Source organism: Xenopus laevis, chromosome 2S (assembly GCF_017654675.1).
Source record: "Xenopus laevis strain J_2021 chromosome 2S, Xenopus_laevis_v10.1, whole genome shotgun sequence".
Classification (NCBI taxonomy): Eukaryota; Metazoa; Chordata; class Amphibia; order Anura; family Pipidae; genus Xenopus; species Xenopus laevis.
The window spans coordinates 105,667,653-105,692,827 of record NC_054374.1 but is presented as its reverse complement, the minus strand read 5'-3'; the positions used below and the strand labels follow the sequence as shown (position 1 = coordinate 105,692,827).

General features: G+C 38.7%; 1 protein-coding gene across 1 annotated transcript in view; it reads left to right on the top strand.

Annotated features, from left to right (window-relative positions):
* LOC108709730 (sodium/hydrogen exchanger 7) overlaps positions 1-25,175 on the top strand; it is a 54,642-nt gene that overhangs the window by 9,681 nt on the left and 19,786 nt on the right. The window contains exons 2-11 of the mRNA XM_018249816.2: positions 4,908-5,107; positions 8,540-8,617; positions 10,109-10,185; positions 12,628-12,740; positions 13,559-13,664; positions 15,214-15,355; positions 17,095-17,200; positions 19,205-19,293; positions 21,100-21,213; positions 21,989-22,100. Coding sequence (XP_018105305.1) covers positions 4,908-5,107; positions 8,540-8,617; positions 10,109-10,185; positions 12,628-12,740; positions 13,559-13,664; positions 15,214-15,355; positions 17,095-17,200; positions 19,205-19,293; positions 21,100-21,213; positions 21,989-22,100 — 1,137 coding nt within the window. The remainder of the gene's footprint in view (positions 1-4,907; positions 5,108-8,539; positions 8,618-10,108; positions 10,186-12,627; positions 12,741-13,558; positions 13,665-15,213; positions 15,356-17,094; positions 17,201-19,204; positions 19,294-21,099; positions 21,214-21,988; positions 22,101-25,175) is intronic.

Here is a 25,175-nt window from a genome sequence, read left to right as displayed (position 1 = left end):
GTACCCAGAGAGTCGGACCAGTGAGAGAGACCAAATAAAGTTGTTAGTAAGAGGAGTTTAGAGGTGGCACGAGAAGCAGAGTTGTCAATGGGAATTTTTAAGTTGCCTAAAATGAAAGCAGGTGTCTCACTGGAGAGAAAGTATAGAAGCCAAGCAGGAAAGTGATCCAAGAAAGTAGAGTAGAGAGCAGGGGGACGATATATGACTGCGACATGCTGAGAGATAGGAGAAAACAAGCATATGCTGTGGACTACAAAAGAAGTGAAGGAAAGAGAAGTTGGTGTGGTTAAAGTTTGAAACCTACATTTGGGGGAGAGAAGAAATCCAACCACACTGCTGTGACGATCTCCTGATCTAAGGGTGTGAGTAAATGAGAAGCCTCCATAGGAGAGGGCAGCAGGTGAAGCAGAGATGGCCATGTTTCAGTGATAGCCAGAAGGTGAAGAGATCTGGATGTAAAAAGGTTTACTGCTGTGAGTTTATTGCAGATTGATTGTTCATTCCAGAGGAACCAGAAAGGCAGAGAGGGTGATGGCTTTATGTGAATAAGGTTTGCAGGATTAGAAATGCATAAGGTCTTAGAGATTGGAAAATACATTAATCGCCTGTGATGTGGAAATATCCATGCGATAAGAGAGTTGGACCAGGATTTGGGGAAATGTCCCCAGCTGCAAGTAACCGCAGTAAGGAAAATGACACAAGGTGTGACCTAGATTTGAAAGCGCGAGTATTGTATTGTTTGATGGGTTGAGAGGGGTTAAGTGATTTAATGCAATAAAGTGTGCTTAGATTGAGGGAGGGTGATGGAAACAGTAAAGAGGAGATTAGAATTTCAGGATGGTCTGATGGATGTGAAGAGGATATATGGAGAAGAATGGAGGAGAGAGAAAAAAGGCAATCGATTTAAATATAGGTATATGGTTTACCAGGCTTATCTTGTTTACGGCAGTAATGATGAGTGGTGATGTCTGTATGAGATGTATGAGTCCAATGTTAGCAGGTAGTTTCTACTTTTTTTAAATGTTAACAGCACCAGTCATGGATTTCTTTGCTTAAAATGCCTTTATTGAGACATGGGCTCAGACCCCGATACACTTGGCAACGTTTCAGATGGCGGTCTGAAACATTGCCAAGTGTATCGGGGTCTGAGCCCATGTCTCAATAAAGGCATTTTAAGCAAAGAAATCCATGACTGGTGCTGTTAACATTTGAAAATTGTGAGTGAACGGATACATGGTGGAAACCGTTGTACGTGCACCAGACTCTAAGAATTGGGAGGCTACAGGTGCTGACTAAGAAACCTAGCAGGTAGTTTCTAGTCCAACTACTGATCCAACTGCTGTCCAACTCAAACTCTCTGGGGCAGATTTAAGTGTGAATTTAGAACTCACCACAGAAAAACTCACTTTCAATTCTTTCCCATGGGATTTTTATCTTATTTATCAATGGAGTTATCCATTTAATAAATATCCTTTTAAAAATCCCATAGGAATGAATAGAAAGTGAGTTTTTCTGTAGTGAGTACTAAATTCACACTTTGATAAATCTGCCCCTTTGTGTTGTACTTTAAATTGATGGACTTTAAAGTGTTAAATCTACCTGCATGTGCAGGTGGTTTACATTTTATTCTTTATGCTATGATTTTAGCTGAATCGTAGTTACTCTAATGTTTAGATAAAAGCTTTCTCCATTTTAAAATAGGGATTCACAGCATTCGGAATTCGGCCTTTTTCAGCAGGATTCATATTCAGCCAAATTGGAATCCTAAAAATCGGTTCTAATTAGCAGCTACCTATAGCTGCAATGATGGGTGATGCAATGATGTACTCTGTGGGGAATGTCCTTCCTGTAATTTAGTGCGTTCTGGATAATGGGTTTCCAGATGAGGGATCCAATACTTCAAAATTACAGTGGTTTGGGTAAAAGTCTTTGTAAGTAGGCATGCCTCACCTTGAAATTAACTTTTAAAAAAAATATATCTAGTGGTATTTCAAACCTATCTGCATCTGGTCTTTTTTTGTAGGCTTTTGACTTCTTGAAATATGATTGGAAGATTCCCACTCACCATATCTGCTACTAGAATTTTCATGTGTCTTCACCTTTAAATGAGAAATAACCTCCCCCCAATAAGAAAAGCCACTCCCTCCTCCCTGCTTCCCCCCCATAGTTAGTTACCTCTGAAATTGCCCCTAAGAGTTTGCTCACGCACAGCGGAGCTCATGGGCGCCATTTTCCTGATCTCCGGTCTTTGAGTCCTCTTTATTCCCTTCGCCAATTTCTGGCAATTTTGGTGCATGCCCAGTTACTACGAATCGGAATATTGCTCCAACTTCAAATGCGCCAATACTGCGCTCACTTATAGAAGAAGACCGGAGATCCGGAAGGTGGCGTCCATTAGTTCCGCTGAGCTTACTTTGGGGGGGGGGGGGTTCTCCTTTAACGTTGTGTGTTTTATAAGGGTAATGACATTGGCCCGTTTTTTTTTTTTGTTTTTTTTTATTCCTTCTGCTGCGTTGTGTGCCCAGCTATGTCCTGTGAGTGCTTCCTTCCTTGTGGTTTGTAAGGATGTTCCGCTATGAAGTCCTTTGCCATGTCCACCTGTGTCTCGTGCATGTGGGTCCTATTACTTGTTACAACTTGACATACAATCAGCACCAACTTAGCACCAAATATACTTAGTTCATATTTGAAACCATTACAGATTTAACAGCAAAGACAATGTACAATTAGGGCATCTTCCCTGAAGAGTAATTTATATGCGTTTGCAGAGTTATAGGTTTATTTATATAGTGACATAGGATTCACATGACATTGCAAAGATTACAACTGCATAACCGTTTCACATCAATTTCTCGGTTTCATTTAAGTATTTTTGGGGATTATTTTTAATACTGTACTTATCATTTTGTTATGAGTCTGCTGCCTGTTCTGTGCAACAGTGTCTCTGTGTAATATCATCCTTTAATAGCCTCCTCGAGAGCAGGATAATAAATATTTTGCAGATTTATAGCACAATTAAAACATATACTCGTTAAAAGATAAGTCGTTTTATCGCCTGGCTACTTCAAGTTCAAACTGAAAAATATAACATATTCAGTAAGGTTTTTTGCAATCAGAAGTTTAAAGAACGGACACTAATCCGTAATTTGTATGACATATTTTGGGTGTAAAATTTTGGCACATATCCTAAGAAAATGTTAAACTACATCAGCAGTTAAAAAACTTATAAAAAGACAGACAAAAAAAAAACAGATCCCGGGTTACATTTAGACGTTATTATATTATATCATTATGTTATATGAATATATTACAGGTGGTCAGTTATGTCTGTAAATAATGTGCATAAATATACAAAAATATCAGAGTGAGCCTTTCAACGTGAAGTCAGCACAACTTTACACAGCTGTATTTTATTTGTTGTCCTCGCATGGGTACACAGCCCTTGAATTCTAATTCTGGTTGCACATAGCCTCGGCTAAGTTTCGATTTGTTTTATAAATACATATTGAACTGGTTAGTGAATGTCAATTACACACTGGTATTGTTAAAAGTAACATATAGTATTCCTTTTCTTTAGTGATGAGCATTTTGGAGCAAACAAAGTTCATCTGATGTAAACTAAATTTTTTTTTTGTTGTTGTTAAAATTCTACTGTAAAGGCCTAATGGGCTGGATAGGATTCTCAGGTGGTATGTGCTAGAACAATTTCACTAGGTGTCTAGAGTTAAGCTGGCCACAGGCATGCAGATTTTAGCCTTGTATCTGACCGCGCAAACTTCCGACCTGCCACGAAGCAAAGTGATCAAAGCTAATAACTAACATTTCTTGCTGTGGGCAATTGCAATTGTGCACCTTTGTTTGGAAATAGTATGTTTACTTACTTCTGCTCTCACTATAGGGAATTTTATCGGGAACCAAATAACCTGTCTGTATGCTATATGGTGTGGGAGTACCAAAGGTAACCCACACACACGAGGCAAACACACAAACTCTTTCATTTAAATCATACAGTTATGGGCCTATTTATCATACTGTGTAAAACAACCAATCAACAATTTGATTTCAACAGTTAGAAAACAAATATCTGATTGGTTGCTATGACCCTATATGCTCTGTCATTTCTTTCTAGACTTTAATTTGGATTTATATACTCATTTAATAGTAGGATGCCCCAGACAAAAAAGCTCTTGTCCACACCTTTAGTCATTCTCAGGCTTTAAGCCACATTGTATTGCTTCTTCAATTTGCTTGCAGTGACATCAATACTTGATATTCCTACGTCTCCTGTAATTTTTAACTGCAGTTAATTCCTTGTATTGTCTAGGCTAGCCATGTATGTGTCAATAGATTGTAAGCACTCTCACAAACAGGGCCCTATGAACTTATGTTTAATTTTATGCTTGTTCTAGTATTTGTTATTGTGTTATTTTTGTCTGTTTTTTTTTTTTTCATTTTAGCACATTCCTCAGACTGAGCTGAAACCAAGATACTTTACCTGAGTAGCAAAGACCATTTCCCTACCTGCTTTAAGCTGGCAGAGTTATTCAGCCCCCTCCAAGTAATGGATTTTGGAACTCAAGGCCCACTTTACATACACACATTCTTTCGAAAGCAGAGGGACTTCAAGTCTCAGAATATATCACCTTTGCCTCTAGTGTCTCTACAATTCATATGTATAAAACTTTTTCAGCTGCTCTTCTGCCTGGTGGTTTCTCAGTGGTCTACTGATAATTGACAGTGCTTCCTAATGAATACTTAATACTGTAGTAACAACTGTATTGTGAATCATTTAGGAAATGCAAAAAAGTATTAACTCTTCTTAATCCATGTGAATATCTCTTTAGAATGTACTGCATGTCTCGTATAACATGATTCATTCAACAACTCTCTGCTTCTCTGTTTATAAGGTCTGATTGTTGGGGTGATATTAAGATACGCAACACCTTCTACCAGTGGCTACGACAAAGCCATCAGTTGCTCTCAAGAACAAAGAGCCTTTACCACACTACTTGTCAATATCAGCGGCAAGTTCTTTGAATACACATTGAAAGGTGAAATTATCCCTGAGAAGATACATAATGTGGAGCAGAATGATATGTTAAGAAAAGTAAGTACATCTATGTTTTATAGCTTGCCTAGAGTTATAATTCATTAATATCTCATTTACAGTAGATAATTGCTGTTCTGGAGGAAAACATTTCCAGAGCAACTTTATTCTGGAACCTTGGTAAATTAAACTTTAGAAGCAAATCTGTATTATATACATATATCATATTATATACATACATCAGTACATACAGTCATATGAAAAAGTTTGGGAACCCCTCTCAGCTTACATAATACTTTATTCCACTTTCAACAAAAAAGATAACAGTGGTATGTCTTTCATTTCCCAGGAACATCTGAGTACTGGGGTGTTTTCTGAACAAAGATTTTTAGTGAAACAGTATTCAGTTGAATGAAATCAAATGTGAACTGGCTTTGTAAAAATTTGGGTACCCTTGTAATTTTGCTAATTTGAATGCATGTAACTGCTCAATACTGATTACTGGCAACACCAAATTGGTTGTATTAGCTCATTAAGCCTTGAACTTCATAGGCAGGTGTGTCCTATCATGAGAAAAGGTATTTAAGGTGATTCTGTTTGACTCTCCTCTGAGAGTGACAACATGGCATCTTCAAAGCAACTCTCAAAAGATCTGAAAACAAAGATTGTTCAGTATCATGGTTTAGGTGAAGGCTACAAAAAGCTATCTCAGAGGTTTAAACTGTCAGTTTCAACTGTAAGGAATGTAATCAGGAAATGGAAGGCCACAGGCACAGTTGCTGTAAAACCCCGGTCTGGCAGGCCAAGAAAAATACAGGAGCAGCATATGCAGAGGGTTGTGAAAATGGTTACAGACAAACCAAAGATCACCCAAAGACCTGCAAGAACATCTTGCTGCAGATGGTGTATCTGTACATCGTTCTACAATTCAGCCAATTTGCACAAAGAACATCTGTATTGCAGGGTGATGAGAAAGAAACCCTTTCTGCACTCACGTGAGAACAGTCGCTTGTTGTATGGAAAAGCTCAGTTAAACAAGCCACAGTCATTTTGGACCAAAGTGCTTTGGACTGATGAGACAAAATTGAGTTATTTGGTCAGAACAAAAAGCAGTTTGCATGGCGGAAGAAGAACACCGCATTCCAAGAAAAACACCTGCTACCTACTGTCAAATTTGGTGGAGGTTCCATCATGCTGTGGGGCTGTGTGGCTAGTTCAGGGACTGGGGCCTTTGTTAAAGTCGAGGGTCGGATGAATTCAACCCAATATCAACAAATTCTCCAGGGTAATGTTCAAGCATCAGTCACAAAGTTGAAGTTACGCAGGGGTTGGATATTCCAACAAGACAATGACCCTAAACACACTTCAAAATCTACAAAGGCATTTATGCAGAGAGAGAAGTACAATATTCTGGAATGGCCGTCACAGTCCCCCAACTAGAATATCATCGAAAATGTATGGGATGATTTGAAGCAGGCTGTCCATGCTCGGCAGCCATCAAATTTAACTGAACTGGAGAGATTTTGTAAGGACAAATGGTCAAAAATACCGCCATCCAGAATCCAGACACTCATCAAAGGCTATAGGAGGTGTCTAAAGGCTGTTACATTTGCTAAAGGAGGCTCAACTAAGTATTGATGTAATATCTCTGGTGCAGTGCCCACATTTTTGCACCTGTTTTATTTTGTAATGTTGCATATTGCATATTTTCTGTTAATCCAATAAACTTTGTCACTGCTGAAATACTACTGTTTCCATAAGGCATGTTATATATTAAAAGGAAGTTGCTACTTTGAAAGCTCAGCCAATGATAAACAAAACTCCAAAGAATTTTTTCATATGACTGTATAGCCCACATACAGGTATCTATACCTATTTGTATATAATATGTGAGTACACATTCATACACTGATGAAGGCAACCTATTGGTGCTTATGATGTACACATCGCCCGCGGCTCAGTTATCATATCTGTGGGTTATAAGATAAGAAAGCCTTTACCAAAGCCAAATAAAAAAAAAAACAGACAATAGAAATTGTCAGTCACGGCCTGTCATGTCACACCTCTGCTGGCAACCTGTGACTGATAAAATAAGATAAAATAATCTCTACAGAGCTGCAAAGCCTTCCTTATGATTTTAAAATCTTCCTTCCTTTTATTCATATTATCTGAGCATATTTCTCAAGCCTGTCATGCAATTTTCACAGTTCACAATATGTTCTTTATTAATCCACTAGTTTAAATTCTTTCAATCTTTAAGGCTCGTCAGCAGTTGCTGGAGTAGCCACCTCCATATAGTATCATAGATGAAAAGTAGGAACCGGAGAGCCTTCCAATGTAGTCTGAATTTCTTTATTGAAGCTTGAATATAGAAATTCAGACTACATTGGAAGGCTCTCCAGTTCCTACTTTTAGTCTAATTTTCCTAGTTCCACAATTTTCCTGTTCTGTAAATTTAAATAAATAATCCTTGTTAAAATTCTGCTCAAGCTTTTGTCACCCCCTGGTGGCACGAGTACATTAAAGCAGCATCTGTTTGATTAACATGTTGAAATTATTCTTGTTGAAACATGTAATCAAACTAATATTTTATAGGGCTATGCTAGAGCTGGAAACCATTTATAAAACTTTAGTCCTGTGAGGTGCAGCCTATTTTTATTAAAACACAGAAAAGTATATTGTTTAGCTGTTAGGTATCAAAACAAAGGTCGGTAATTATTTTATGTACATATGTGTGAATGTATTTATACGCACTCACAAGTCTTCCATAAGAGTAATGGCACACAGGGTGTTTTGTCACCGATGTGAATTTGCCCTTGATCTTGTCAAAAATTCCCAGTGATCTGTTCGATTGAAGATCTTTGGAATAGCATATTTTTCGTCCCATTTATTAATTTAATGAAAATTTGAATAGCTTAGAAATATCTATATATTTACATTTTATATGATTTTTCATATTAATGAGACCATTCCTTTTAGGCTAACACCAGGCCAGACCGTGTCTTGTCCTCCAGTGCAAAATAAGAAGAGCGCTAATGTGAGCAGAAGGGCAATTTCTTGGCCTGGTTTTGCATTAGCCTTGACATTGACAGGCTGGACATAATTATCATGCATATTTTTTTGCAGGCTGTGAGAAGTGGATCTGTTCCCTTTCTGCAACACGGAGTGCAGATCCGCCCAAAAAAATCCCCCAAAAAACGGTGTTTTCAGGCCAATCTCCACTGTACCTGCACTCATGCGGAAGCTTCACTTTTCAGTGCAGATATACAGAGCTTGGAAGTGAGCAGATCCGCTTCTCACAGTCTGCAGAAATAAATGCATTCAGACGGCAGTGGAGCCAACGCTGTGTGTGCTCTTGGCCTAAATATTTTGCAGATCCCAAGTTGTTCTTATCTGTGACTAAGAACTTCATGTGCTTCTGGCAAGAACAATACTGTACATGGGTGTCAATTGTGCCTTTGTTAATGACACCTCTGACTGTTTCTCTTACAGGTAACCTTTGACCCTGAAGTCTTCTTCAATATTTTATTGCCTCCTATTATATTCCATGCTGGATATAGCTTAAAAAAGGTAAGCCTGGATTCACTTAAAAAAATTCATTTAAAATTAGAAGGGCTTTTCATTTAATACAGTTTTTCAGATATTGCCAAGCAGTACAAATCATACATATTTAAACGCAGACAGGTTTTGAGGTCATTTTCATAATCAAAAGAATTGAAAGCTTTAATGTACCCATTCTCTCCCCATTGTATTGATATATCTAGGCACATGTGGTTAAAGGAGAGATGTGGAGAGGGAACTTGGCATCATTATTCATAATGCCATATATTATGTACCAATTGGTGCGGGTATTGCAATGGGTGAAATTCTAGCTGATCTAGTCCCCAATAATTAATAAGACAATTGAAACATGTAATCAAGGCATCTAGAGCACAGCCCAATAATAGATTAGAGTTTGCTTTCCACCAAAAATGACTCGGACACAAAGACTTCATGTAGAGAGACAGATTGCTGGGATAGTGAAGAGTAACTCAATAATCTCAGAAAGTCATATGAATTTCTTGTTTAATATATTTAGAAATATTCTTATTTCTATGGGATAAAGCTTGTATTAATTTTTGTTTTCATCATAGTTCTCATTTAATTAAATAACACCAATTTCTTATTGTATATAATTTTCCCAATTCCTAACCCTTTAACAGGGCTTCAGTAATCATGGGGTGCCATACTACCATGGGTACCCATGTTATTATTCCACTGACTTCCCATTCCCCTGTGGTGACTGCAAAATAAGTAGAAATACTATTCTCTTGACCATGTTTGCTGTTTAAGCTTTGCTTGTCTTCTTTTGTACTTTTAGCTCTGGCAGACTTTCTATTGGTTGCCTTTTTCCTGTGTAATTTAATGATGTATAGAGCCTTATATTCCCCGTTAAGTCTACTTCAGATAATCACATAAAGATAATAGCTTTTTCGTCTGTTTCCTGGGCCATTATTAATGTAGAAATGTAGGCTGGCCACAGGATGTCACCATCAGCTCTTGTTCATTCTTAACATTACTGACAAGCTGGCTATTTATTGCTATCCTCAAAAAAAATTAATTTGAATACATTTTTTTTTATATCTTTTTTTTAGCTTTGGTAAACGAGTACTACATTTTTACAAAAATGATATTCAATTTTGTGCTTACGCAGTCTGTATGATCCAATGGTACACTCGCATGCTATCATTTTGATTCCAGCTGTTTGACACTTCCCAGTAGTTTGTAGTTCCATAACAACTTAAGTGCCATACCTTACCTATTGCTGAACTGTTACAGACTAATTTTCAACATGATACTTTTTCAGGTTCCTATGATTGTGTAATGCAATGGAAATATTTCATGCAGAGAATTGGCCAAAAAAAATATTACTATTTTATATAAGGAATAGAGAATTTTAGCTGCAGTGAATTCATCCTAAACGCTACTTGTTTTTTTTTACTGTCTGTCTGATCAAAAAGGCCTTCAGTGGTCCCTTTTTAAAATCTGATTTTTGCATTTGTTTTATTGTTTCTATCTCAGAGGCACTTTTTCCGAAACATTGGATCCATTCTTGCTTATGCATTCTTTGGTACTGCAGTCTCCTGCTTCATTATAGGGTGAGTCACGAATGCAACGCCTGCTGCTATGTTTATTTTATAGAAAACAGTTCTACTGCTGCAACAATGGGGAGACATATAAGCTCTTTTTTGTTTGTATAAAGCACAGTGGTACTCTTCCTTTGGATCCTGAGCTTATTTGAATTCATACATCACACGTATACAGGTTTGTTTTTTATTAAAGGCAGGTACCTGAGGCCAGAGATGGGGGTTCAACAGAAGGAGGGATTTAAATGAGCAAAGGTGGGGGTTTAGGCTGCAAGTAGTCCAGAAGAACAGGTGGGAGCGGACGCACACCCATAGCAACCCTTAATCAATGTAGCCCGGCGCTCAGTAATAGAGGCTTCGGCAATCTCCCATATACATAGAGAAACAAATTTACCGGCACATCTATGGCCAGACATTGTCCACAGACATTAACAACACCATCCTTTGGTCAACCTACTATTCAGCATTTCTGGCCAGCATGAAGGACAATAATTTGGTTGCAACATTCCTCATCTTTGGTTATTTTCATTATGATGTCAAACATGGTTGTCACTATTACCATCAAAGGTACCCACACAGGGGAAACCAGTTTTTACCTGACAATGGGTGATTCCCCTTATGTGTATGAGGCAGATCCAATTGAAAGAGGAAACAAATTTATTTTCCGCTTACTTCCTTTTATATCTGCTCTTCCAGATCATCCACTGAATGTACAGATCAGTGCTATTTGGCTATTCACGTTGACAACCAAATCTGGCAACATCTGGCTGCCTGACCTGCTTGGTTGGAAAACACTTCAAGGGCTAGATCACACTGCAGACTATGGTCCAGTTGCAGCTGAAAAGATTTATGTATTGCTTGAGAGTGCTAAAATGATTGATAACCGTAGGGCTCATTTATAAAGACTGGATGAATTTGCACCTGGGCAGTAACCCATGGTAACCAATCAAATATTTGCTTTCATTGTTTATCCTGCAGCTGGCTGAAAAAAGCTAATTCCTGCTTGGTTTCTATGAGTTACTACCCATGTGCAAATTTGCTCAGTGTTTCTAATTGAGCCCTAGTGTTGCATATTATCTTGACTTCTATTGAAGTTGAATGCAAGTTCAATGCCACTGATTGCTTGGAAGAAGAGACTTAATGGCTTTGGTTCTTGGCACTTATATCTGATTTCTGGGTGTACGCGTACCACTGTACCAATCTGTGCACTCGCATCCCAGTAACACTTCAGTCATTCCCTACAACTAGGCCGAATGTAGTCGTGTTAATAAACCCTAAAGGTGATATCCACATTTCTAGCTAAATCTTCAGTGCAACTTTTATTAGTTGTATTTCATGGTTGTACCTCTGTAGTGTAATTAGCCAATATATTTCAGTATTTGGGAATGATGTATAGAAGTCAGCAAGAGAGGTGCGCTATTAACCTTATAAATCCTTAAATACAGGCACCTAAAATGAAAAGAAACTACACATAGAGTAGTACGTTCGGCTCTTTCTAGAAATAACTTTGATGTTAGAACTACTCACAATCGTGATCCTCAAACAAGAGCGTGTAGAGTGTTCTTTTTTTAGCAGGGTATATACGATGTTGAAGCGTGCGATGTTTCTGAAGGAAAGAGACGCTACAGATGGTGAAGAATCGTTAGAGATCCGACTTAGACCCTGCGGGTCCTAAGGACTTACCGGACTGCCATCAGAAGAGAGCGTTGGAAGACTCGCAAAGAGATCGCTCGATGCCGACGTGTTTCCCAGGCGCTGTTTGGACACCGTTCCCTGAGTTCAGGCAGCCTCGCTCACCCGCTGCGCGTTCGCAAACACTGCTGTTTCTCGTTCCACAGTCAGTCAGCTCGCCTCCGGTGCCGTGCAAAGGTTAAATAAGTGATTCGGAAGGGGATTAATTCTATAGCAAACTTTTATTTCATTTAATACAAAGGCCCTGAACTCAGGGAACGGTGTCCAAACAGCGCCTGGGAAACACGTCGGCATCGAGCGATCTCTTTGCGAGTCTTCCAACGCTCTCTTCTGATGGCAGTCCGGTAAGTCCTTAGGACCCGCAGGGTCTAAGTCGGATGTCTAACGATTCTTCACCATCTGTAGCGTCTCTTTCCTTCAGAAACATCGCACGCTTCAACATCGTATATACCCTGCTAAAAAAAGAACACTCTACACGCTCTTGTTTGAGGATCACGATTGTGAGTAGTTCTAACATCAAAGTTATTTCTAGAAAGAGCCGAACGTACTACTCTATGTGTAGTTTCTTTTCATTTTAGGTGCCTGTATTTAAGGATTTATAAGGTTAATAGCGCACCTCTCTTGCTGACTTCTATTACTCACAGTGGAAGTGTGGATCCACTATTTTTTGGTGCTGCTTTCCCCGACCCGACTATTTGTGCAACAGCGCAGCCTTCACTCAATTTTCTTTGGGAATGATGTATGCTTTCTTACTTCCCTTAGGAATCTTATGTATGGGGTAGTAAAATTAATGAAGCTTGTGGGACAATTGAATGACAAGTTTTACTACACTGACTGTCTGTTTTTTGGCGCCATAATCTCTGCTACAGATCCAGGTACCTGTACAATTAATGTTATATTAGTTATGGTATATCAGAGTGAATACTTTAAAAATAACTAACAACATCACTTTAGTAGTTATCTATCTATCTGTCTGTCTATCTATAAAATATTTTGCAATTAATGGTTGCACACATAATATTTCAGGCAAAATGAGTGTCTGGCCTCTAGAGGGTGATAATCTGTCAAACAACATAGTTGTTGACAGTAATCCATTAAACTGCCCTATATCTGTTGAGATCCCAGATGACTGATAACCATTAATATTCCTTTAAAGGACCATATTTCCAGACTGCAAGCCTCCAGTTATATAGCTCTTCTCAACTGCTTTTACTAAGGAAATGTAGGATTCTTTGTTAGATTTGAAATCAAAAGAAAAGGTTTGTTTGTGCAAAAGCCAAAGTTTGAGTCAATTAATTTTCCATAAAATATTTTGGATTTATCTATGAATGCGTTTCCTATAACAACACTCTAGTTTACATTTACATATAAGTTATTATATTTACATCAGGCACCAAAGAATAGCACTCATTTGAAGATGTTAAAGGAGCATTTGCATAGAAATAATATTGTAAAATTATATTTTAGAGTTTTAAAAATAATAAATTTGTATTTTTACATTGTGACTATTCTTGCTTCTTGCAAACCTCATGGTTTATCTCTGTAACTGATAAAAGGCGGGAAGTGGTTCCTATTTCTCTATAGCTCATGCAATAAAGACAAGATGATGATCAGTAGAATGCAAACTGCCAGAAATTCGTAGATTAACTCTGTAGTGGCAAAATAATAATATTTTATTATGCTTCTTTTACAGTAACTGTCCTTGCCATATTTAATGATCTGAGGGCAGATGTAGATCTCTATGCTCTTCTGTTTGGTGAAAGTGTCCTTAATGATGCTGTAGCCATCGTACTGTCTTCGTAAGTACCAACCAAGATACATATCTATTTTTAATCCAAAACTAAAGTTTTTTTTGTTAAAATTTCATTAAATAAAGCCTCTCCCTGAGTACCCAATAAAACCTCTTCCTTTTATGTGTCCCCCAGGACCAGAAATCCCTTAGAATCAAAACTGAGACAAAAAAACTTAAATCAACTGCTTTTCTGAATTATCGAAAGGGATTTAGATTTTAATTGTAACATGTATTATGAATTTTAAAATGTAGCATTCATTTTAATGTTAAATTTAAATTGAATATTGATTTTAATTCTGTAAAAATAATAAGACATTTTTAATCTTAATCAGAAGTTTTCAAACAGCAGTTTCTGCATTCCCCTGATTAAAGAACCAGTAACATTAGCATATGAGTGTACCCTACAGGCATTTTCACATAATGTTCGCAAGGTAGAAACCGTTGGCTCTCAAACTTGCTTGAGAAAATTTGAATAGAGTTCACTGCTACATGTGCTTCAGGCATGCACTTTACAGCTCATTTCCATAGATTAATGTGGAAGCAGAGAAAGATAGAAAACTGCATTTTGACTGCCACTTTGTTCCACCTGAAATTGGGGGCAATCAAAACACTTGATGGATAGGGAAAAATTTCAAGCACACTAAGGGGTACAAGAGTGCTCTTGTGTGAAGCACTTCTGCCCAGGGAAATGGTTGCGCTGTGCCCCATCTGTCGGTGTCCACCTAGGCCCGGATTTACATAGCCGGCACCCCCAGGCCCACTGCCGTTTGCCCCGCCAACATGGGAAATTAAAAAAATTATTGTATCTCCAGCGCATCACCAGTGTTTTTGAACCAATGTGGGTGTGGTTGGGCAGCATTCCGCCCCCCTAAAATCCTGCCGGCCTTTCCACAAATCCGGGCCTGTGCCCACCAGTCTTGTCTATCCCCTCTGCCATAAGATATGCAGCGATGAAGCCAGTCACAAGTCTCTGAGCTCCAAAAGAGAACACAGAGACCTGCAGCAATTTAGGAACAGAGGAAGGCAGTGTGCAAAAGGCAAAACAATGGCCGTCGTCATCCTTTTTTACACTTTGCTCACTACCCTCACATAAGTAAATGACCCCTCCGGTCTGACATTTAATTTAGCATGCATTTTTGTAAATTCTTCTATTTCTTGAATACAAGTTATTTGTATTTGTCATTCTCTGTAGGTTTTCTGCTAGAGCTTTACCATCACTAGTTAAATGAGAATTTTGATTTGATAAAATGACTGGTATTTCGGTTTCTGTTAATATGATATGAATGATCATTTAGCACTCATGATTTCATGTGATCCATTATCTAGCTGAAAGTAAATTGCTTGGCTCTGGCCATGAAGATTTATATCATGTTACCATCTAATCAGTTTAGTGCTGTGTATGTTGGCTGTTAATTGTGATTAGAAAAAATGTTTTTTTGCATTACTATAAAGCCAGTCTGGGAAGCAGCCATTGCTTCTTTATATCTGTCTCACTGTTCCTTTTATTGTTTCCCTGGTAGACATGTAACCGAATAGCCTTGTATGCTTCTCTTTAGGTCAATAGTTGCTTACCAGCCCACTGAGGAAAACATGCACACGTTTGATGCTTCTGCGTTTTTCAAGTCTGTTGGAGTATTTGTTGGGATATTTAGTGGCTCTTTTGCTATGGGAGTTTGCACTGGTGTTTCAACAGCTCTCATATCCTTTCTGGTTAAGTGTGTTGTTTTTTTTTTTTTTAATTACAATTATACATTTCATAGATTGCAGCAAGTTCTGCTACAATTTCACACAAATTCAGGGTTGGCAGGTATATTTTCAAAACCAGCCAAAGTCAGCTACAAAACCAGCCCAAAACTAGCTAAGAGGCACTTCAAAAGTAGCCCAAATAAAACAATATGTGCAGTGAAAAAAAAAGTCTAAAAAATAATTGAATATATATGAAAATATGCCTTTTTCAAATTTTTCCATGAAGCAAAATGTAACAGATTCGCAGTCACAAAGGGGGGGGGGGCAGGAGGTAGGCACGAGGTATAGGTGCACCATAAGGTCCTTATACATATACAATTTCAATAAATATTGGTAAAACAGGTCAACCTCTAGCCATTTTGGGTGCCAGCTGATTTTTTGCCCCAAAATTGACTAGAATTGAAGAACGTCACTGTGAGTGCTTAAAGTGGACCTGTCACCCAGACACAAAAAGCGGTATACTAAAAGTCCTATTCAAATTAAACATCAAATTTCTATTTTTTATTAAAGCATTCATAGCTGTAAGCTCATTTAAAAATCTCAGCTGTCAATCAAATATTGTCTGCCCCTCCTCTAAGCCAGAAACGTAACTAGAGGTGGACAGGCCCTGGCGCAGGATGCACAGCCGGGCCCCCCTCCGGACGCCCGGAACTGGCCGGGAATAAGCGGGGCGCGTACTGCCGGGGGGCCCTGATGGGGTGCGGGCCCTGGCCCGCTCGCACCCCCTGATACCCCGGTAGTTCCGCCACTGCTCTATGCCTTAGGAATAGAAGTGGGGCAGACAATTACTTTCACTTTCCATTCAGCACTTCCTAGATGTCACTGCTCTCCCCACATTCCCCCCGTTCTCCTCACCGTTCAATTGTGATGCCAGGGCATGGGGATGGACATCAGGTTCCCCATTCTGGTGCACAAACTAGATTCTGTGATGATGCAAGGCTTGCCTTAATAACCACAAAATGGCTCCTGCCTGCTTGCTATAATTATGAATTCCCAGACTGAAGGAAACAAGATTCAAATCATTTATATAGTGTGATACAATAGGATTTTGAATAATTTGTTTGTGTGATGGGTCCCCTTTAAGAGTGACTTGGGTACAGAGCCCAAAATCTGTTAACTCCCGACTTCTACACTAGTTAGTCCCATTGCATGCTGGGTATTGTAGTCTTACATTAAACTTGCCAGTTGTCAGATTGTTAAACAAAACTACCCAAAATGTATTTGGAGACACAGGCTAGGTACATTAGGGCAAGAAAACTTTGGCTGATTTCCAAAGCCAAACCAGCCAAAGGCTCAAATGTAGCCCAAATCCGTACCTTTGCTAGTTTGTACTTTCAAAACCCACCTGGGCTTTAAATTAGCAGCCCAATTTGGCTGGAAAACAGCCAACCTGGCAACCCTGCACAAATTCCACCATATCTGTCTACTTTGTCGAACCTCATCAAATATCTTTGTCTGTAATAACCCAGACATTGTAACCAAATGTAACCATAAACATTAATTGTCTGTAATATTGGCTATCATTGTTTTTGACCCTTATCCAGGATCATAACAAAATTGCATGATTATGTACTACCTTATTATTATGGTCGATGGAAATACACGCAGTGATATGCATATTTATGTATTTTCACACCATAAAATTGCTAAAACAGACTTTTCCGTTTGAGTTTTCTTAACTGACTGGTAACGTGACCAAATTTACAAAACTCCATTGCTTCCCCTTACTGGAGACGGCTCTCTTCTTCCTGCTCTCTTGGAGTACCTTCCTCTTGGCAGAGGCTTGTGGCTTTACAGGTAAGACAATAGCCGTAACATCAATGGCACTAAACACAATTTGTACTTATTTTTATTGTTTTGTTTTTTTTTGTTAAAAGAATAAATTATTACCCCAACATTAACCAACTTTTTATGTGAGATTTGAAACTTTAAATTTTGAGATTCAACATTTGGTCAGGGTCATTCATCCAAAATGATTACTGAAGTGGTGGTTTTTAAGTTGGGGGACCTCTAGGCATTGATTAAGGCTCCCCCTCCCACATTGCCCAGTTTGGGTACCACTTCCCTTACTTATTGGCATGTACCAGCTACTATTCAAAAGTCTTTTTAGGGGATCTAAACCATAAAATGAATTGTTGTAAACTTACTAAGGGTGTTCTTTGAGCACGTTTGCATTTTACATTGGTTTTCTGTTTCTAGTATTTTCTGAGATATTTGCTAATACCAGACTTTCAGCTTAGCCGAGTGGAAATAACAGGAGGGTTAATTAAATTCTAAAACTGGCTATATATATCAGAAACCACTAAATATTGAAAAATAAATGTAAATTGCAACCAATCTGAATATGTATACATACATTCTTTTTTGCAGGTTAGGTGCCCTTTTATCCCTTTATAACCATAAATGCTTTCTCACATTACATTTCTGCTGCTCCTAACTGTTCATATAACTTTGCCATAAGGTTACATACATACTTTTTTTTTCTCTAATTTATACCTGCTACTTGAAGCCTGGCCTGATGGCCAGCTGGGGTAAAATATATAGGGTCTTATTGCTGTTCTAGATTTGGGATGCTACATAATAAGTCTGCATCTTTTATCTTCTATTAAATATATGAAATTGCACCCCTTCTTATGAGTTAAATGGGACCCTGAACAATTTGTGGACTAGAAAGAGGGACTTGAACGCCAAAAGAAAAGAACTGCAGTAAGCACTTCTATAGATGCAATAATATACATCTGCATCGCAGGAAGGGCGCTATGTAATGCTGATTGTAGCAAAGCATGATTCACTAACTGTGGGTATATTTGCACTAGTTTTGTAACCCATGGCAACTAGTTAGATTTTAACGTTTGCTGTTCCTCCTGCAGCTTGCTGAACAAGTTAATCACTGACTGAACAAATCTGCCCCTTTCCCCTGGGCAATTAGTAAATGAGTCTGAATTGAAATGACATGGTCTATATGTATAGGTTTTCCATAATTAGTTGGACCATATCTTAAAGGAGAAGGAAAGTCATTTTATAGTTGGGGTGCCAAAAGTTAGGCACCCCCAATTGATTGTATTTTCTTACCTGACACGAGGGGCGGTGCTCCTATCTGCAGAAAACTGCACAGGCCGGGTGTTCATCCAGCAAGTACCACGTTGCAATCATCTTCCTGCTTATTTGAGCTTGTCGCTGCACGTGCACAGTAGAGCGAAAACCTGAACTTTAACGAAAAAGCCGGCATCTGCCCTGGGAAATTTAAATAGCGAAGAAGCAGGAAGAGGATTGCTCTGTGGGGCTCAGTGAAAGAACCCAGGGCCGGTGCAGTTTTCTGCTGATAGGAGCACAGGCCGAAGCGTCGGGTAAGTAAATACAATCACTTGGGGGTGCCTAACTTTTGGCACCCCCAAAATTAAAATGACTTTACTTTTCTTTTAAGGCTAATACAATTATGTAATCATTAAAAAAAAAAAAAGTGAAAGATTATTTTGCAACCAATATGGATTTTACGTGGCTTAGGTACCATCGAGATAAAGGTGCTGTTTTATTAATAACTAGTAAGAATTGTTTACTTTAATAGGACTGTAGGGAAATATGCATTTATGTATTTTGAAGCTTTCTGGTTTTCCACATAATAGATCCCATATCTGTACTGTATATGTAAAATATGTGTTAGTTAGTCTTAGAAAATGATCTGTGTAATCTTAGTTGCTAACATAGCAAGTTGGTTCATTTATCATTGCTCGTGCCAAGTATATCATGGTGTGGAATGTTCATCTCCATGACAATCAATGCATACTTATCATCTGTTAATAGGTGTCGTGGCTGTTCTTTTCTGTGGCATCACACAAGCTCATTACTCTTATAATAATTTATCTTCAGAGTCAAGAAACAGAACCAAACAGGTAAGTCTAAGCTATTATATTGTGTTTTATCCTCCTTCCTTGGTAGTCTCCCTGCTCACAGAAACCAGGCATTTGTCTAGAATGAAATAGGAATTTAGGAAAGGAAAGTTTATTAAATAATAACATGTGGTTAGTTTAAAATTCTTGTAAGCACTACAAAGCTAACAAAGTAATGTGCTTGCCCCTCAAAATTTAACAGCAGCAACCTTCCTGGTGTTGTTGAACTACAACTCCAAGAACCTCCCAAGGGCAGTTACAATCCAGCAACATATGAAAAGCTGTACATTGGACATCCGCACCCTTGAGTTATAATATTCTTGTGTTTCAGTGCTATTATACAGTGCTTTTGGTGCCCCAGTACAGAGAGTTTTACAAATGCTAAAATAAAACATATGTTGCGCTTCATCTTCCTGCTACTAATAATATACCTGTATTTTTAAAATGTACAACCTCGTCCAGAGTGTAAGAAATGAGCTGCACACAGTACTCTGTACTTGTGAGTAAGGGATTCTTCCTGCTCCAATACAGCTCCACTCTGTATGATCTCTGTGTGGCAGCTGAATTCCATTCATAAAGGGTATCTAGCAGTTCTATGGTAATTTAAGTTAACTGTTATTGAACCCACTCAAGTTGCACTTCTTTATACATTACTTTAACTCTACAAATATTTTATTTGTAATATAGTGCCAACATATTCCACAGTCCAGATGAGTTAACAACATCCATCAGTCCCTGTTTTTTTTCTCATTCTGAGGTGCCTATTCATTTTATCAGGAAACCGTTAACCTGCCTGTATATTTTTGCTGTGTGGGAGAACACTGGAGTACACAGAAGACACCTGTGCAAGATGGGTTTCACTGTAATGGGGATCTAAAGTAATTTTTTAAAATAGTATAGGTCTCTATCACTGAATTAAGGACTTTGTAATGTATGTTTGTTTAAAAAATGTTATGCCAGCTTTGAGGCGCATGTGATCGTACTGCAGCTTTCTCTTCTGTCCCCTTCAATACCCCTTGAAGTCCAGCAACTTCTTGCCATCTTGCTTGCTGGTGCTTGGAGCTGCCCATCTGATGTTTTACCTGTGAGATGCAAGTGTGGTGTAACCCACTCAGATAAACATAGTCTTTCAGCAATTGCTGCCTTAGAGCACCTCTGAATTGGACAGCTGGACTTCAAGCGATATCCCGAGCACAAATGATATGAAACATACATTACTAGTACTAAAAATACATTTAGGCCTAGGAACCTATACTTCCACTTCAGAAAAAAAAACAAAAAAAAAACTTTAAATCTCCTTCAAGGTCACCAAACCTTGTCTTGTTTCAGTGCAGTGCTCACTTCCCTTGTGAGTCATTTTCCTCCTACTGTATATTTTCGGCTCTAAGGTACTTTCCGGTAAACCTTTCTATTCTACTGCTCACACCTGTCAGTTCGTATCAGCTCATGCAGCTATACAAATGTCAGTGATCCGCTTCATTGTTTTAGGCCATTTCTGCATTCCAAGTACAGTTTGTTTTTTGGACAGGCAAATCTAGGCCCTACACAACCTTACAATAAGCTATCACCAAATTCACCGCACCAAAATGTATTTATCGTGGTTCATATTAGCTGTCGGCTGCACAGTTATATACAGAAGGCTTCTCACCATTTTAGATTGCAAAGCAGGGGTCTTTCTTTAACCGTTTTCTCTGGGGCCCTAGTTAAGCTTTAAAGATTGTAAGATTTGTTTAGAAGTACAACCTGACAAATGGAAACCATTTTGTGAATGTGTCTCTTACCTTCTCTCTTTCTCTTACCTCCCTGCAGCTGTTTGAAGTCCTGCACTTTCTGGCCGAGAACTTTATCTTTTCATACATGGGCTTGGCACTTTTCACCTTCCAGAAGCATGTGTTTAGCCCGATTTTTATTGTTGGGGCTTTTGTATCCTTTTCTTGTTTGCTCAAATGTGTAATTAACATTTCCCATTACTGCCAGGTGCCCTGTGAAGTGATTGAGTTCTTTTTTCTACTTGCAAATCAGAGAATAGTATATTGAAATAGCTTGTAGTGCAAATAATTAGATGACTAGGCAAATGGCTTACTGCTTAAAGTTTATTGGGGAATGAAATAAAAGGAACAATGTGCATTGCACATTTTTTTTGTAACAATTAAGACCGACTGAATAGCGATCTAATCCTCTACAACTCTTGCAAACTGCTCCACTAACTCAAGTTTATTCTCCTGGGTATAGGTGTAGATATGAAGAATAGTTTCAGGGAAATACTATCTCTTGTGTGAAATATAACCTCTACTGAGTGCTAGGCATAAAAGCAAGTATCTTATGTTATGACTGTCCCTTTTCAGTTAAACGCTACAATATTATTGCATGTCTGACTCTATCCTTCATAGAAGTGCTCCACACTGAATCCATTTGAATGATATGAGATACAAGAGAGATCAGAGCTCCCTTCTGCTGGGTTGTCTGTGGTGTTGCATGTGCACAGGATAAACATGTTCAAATAGCCCAATACTATAACCCAAGACTATTTTTTTCCATTCCTGTATGTAGAACTTATATAAATGTGTTTATTGATTTTAACACAAAGTGAATTATTGGTACTGTATAAGAGATTCACTCTTAAAGTACAGTGAGTTAGGAACCTTCGGTTAGCCCCAGCTCCTTCAAGACTGATTCCTTGACAAATGCCTTCACTAAGATTGCTATTTTTGTTGGGAGAGCTGCACATGTTTATCCTCTCTCGTTTTTACTGAATTTGGGAAGAAGGCACAAAATTGGGTGGAACTTTCAGCACATGTTGATGTTCTCAGGTAGGTTGGCCCATGGTATACATTTCATGAAATCTAGTTTCTTTTTTTAGTTCATGTACAGTGTAAGGCTGTCTTCATTTTAGATTCAAAAGGATGTTTAAATGGAGTCGACGTGCCCATTTACAGGCAGATATCTGTGCCAATTCAACAGCCTTTTGGAAACAACACAACAGACATCTGATCAGGTCTCGTTACATTTAGGCTAATGGCTCACAGGGTCATTTGAAGCATTGTAAATTACCCTGAAAACTGTTGGATCAGGATCAAAACGAACGCAATCTCAAGCAGCTATCATCCTAATATATGGACATCTGTGTTTTTAAAGTGATACTGACACTAGAAAACAAAAATCAAGTTGCCTATAGGTCATGTTGATAGTTTTTCACTGATAGATCTGCTTTTGTAATTGTTACTTGAAATTCCTAAACTTGATTGTTTTGCCAACCAGCCTGTCTCTTCTCAACCTATCAGTTAGTTTTTAATGCTAACGGACACCTGCTGCCCAAATGTGGCAGCCCCCTCATAGAGGAACATGGAGGATCAGATGGGTAATGTAAAAGTATTGGGCAAATACTTTTATTGCGAACATGCAAAGACAATGTTGTGATAGATATAAAAAACGTTTAATTGATGGTGTCATCATTTCTTTAAGGTAATAGTTTATAAGCATGTGCCATAAACCCATAGATTGCTTATTAAACACATTCTTAAGCAATTCTGACATATGCACAGCTTTCTTTTCTTTACTTAAAATACGAAACCCCATTTGTGCCATTAGCTTTTAGTTTCTCAGTACCAGCTGGAACCACTTTATTAATATGCAGAAATGAAACCTTAGAAGCAGCTATCACTTGACAGTACATATCTGAGATGCTCTTTCACAAACATAAGACTGGATTCTACATGTTACTCTTTAGTAGAGATACATTTCATTTATTAGATAGGTATGCTCAGGCAAGTCCTTCTATCTTTTATAGTAAAACTCTCAATAGGCCATTATCCTCTGTGAACATAGGATGTCCATTTACATGTATGACCCTACTAACTGAATGAGATATTGAAATCTATAGTTGGCCTTACAGTCACAGCAGATGTTTCATGGAAGTCAGATCATACAAGCATATTTATGTGTGTTTCCTTTAATATGGGTTAAAAATATAACGCACACCAATAAAGGATAAAATACTGGACTTCGTAGCAAATCACAATACTATGAGCGTGTGCCTGCATGGTTTTATGCGTACTAGATCTTGCCAGACTAACTTAGTTTATTTTTATGAGAAGCTGAGCAGGGACCTCAATTCTGGGATGGCAGTGGATGTGATTTACTTAGACTTTGCTAAAACATTTGATACAGTGTCACACAGAAGCTTACTGGTTAAATTAAGGAATGTTGGTCTGGAACATAACATTTGTACCTGGATAGAGAACTGGCTAAAAGATAGACTACAAAGAGTGGTGGTAAATGGAACATTTTCTGATTGGACCAGTGTTGTTAGTTGAGTACCACAGAGGTCTGTACTAGGTCTTTCAACTTGTTTATTAATGACCTGGAGGTGGGCATTGAAAGTACTGTTTCTATTTTTGCAGATGATACTAAATTGTGCATAACTATAAGTTCCATGCAGGATGCTGCCCGTTGCAGAGTGATTTCACTAAGTTTGAAAACCGGGCAGCAAACTGGAAAATGAGGTTAAATGTTGATAAATGCAAGGTTATGGTGCACTTTGGCTAAAATTCTATATATGAAAGTTATAAACTAAATGGCAGTGTGTTGGGCGTTTCCCTAACTGAGAAGGATCGGGTTTTTTGTAGATAAGTTGTCTAATTCAGGGTAGTGTCATTCTGTGGCCACTAAACAAATAAAGTTCTGTCTTGCATAAAAAAGGGTATTAACTCAAGGGATGAAAACATAATTATGCCTCTTTATAGGTCCCTGGTGAGGCCTCATCTGGAGTATGCAGTGCAGTTTTGGACTCCAGTCCTTAAGAGGGATATAAATGAGCTGGAGAGAGTACAGAGACGTGAAACTAAACTGGTTTGAGGGACAGAAGACTTAAATTATGAGGGTAGACTGTCAAGGTTGGGGTTGTTTTCTCTGGGGGAAAAAGGCACTTGCGTGGGGACATGATTACACTTTACAAGTAAATTAGAGGACATTATAGACAAATAGCAGGGGACCTTTTTACCCATAAAGTGGATCACTGTACCAGAGGCCACCCCTTCAGACTAGAAGAAAAGAACTTTCATTTTAAGCAATGTAGGGGGTTCTTCACAGTCAGGACAGTGAGGTTGTGGAATGCACTTCCGGGTGATGATGTGATGGTGGATTCTGTTAATGCCTTTAAGAGGTGCTTGGATGATTTCTTGGATAGACATAATTTCAAAGGCAATTGTGATACTAAACTCTATAGTTAGTATATATATGGGTATATATAATTTATGTGAAGTTATGGAGGGATGCTGGGTTTTCATTTGGAGGGGTTGAACTTGATGGACTTTGTCTTTTTTCAACCCGATTTAACTATGTAATTAGTATGTAACCACTCCATGCATTACAATTTCACAGAGCGTTTTCACATAGCCATGCTAGTTAGAACAGATTTTCATGTTGCTGAGTTTGTCCTACAATGCTAATGGTAATACATAATAGGTTGTACAGCTCGGGCTGCATTTGTGGAAATATTTCACAAAAGTGAGCCAGTGTCACGATCGCCGCCCGGAGCAGGACCAGGAGCTCCGGGCGGCGCAACTACCTCTTCCGACGCCGCTCCCAAAATGGCGGCGCCCATGGCCGCCACGTGGGTAGCGGCGCCGGCGCAGAGACGCCTGCGCGCAAGTGCGCAGGCGCGAAGACATCACAACGGCGCGACGGACGCACGCGCAGCGCGTCGGTCGCAGACGTGCTGACGCCGACGCAAGGGCGCCAAAAATCCCCTTTAAAAGGACACCTGAGGCGCCAAGATGGCGCCCGAAAATAGGATCTTGTTCCTGAGTAGATTCCTGGGTTCCCTGTTGCTATTCCTGTTATCCCTGTGGATATTCTTGTTTGATCTCTTGTTGTCGACCCCCTGC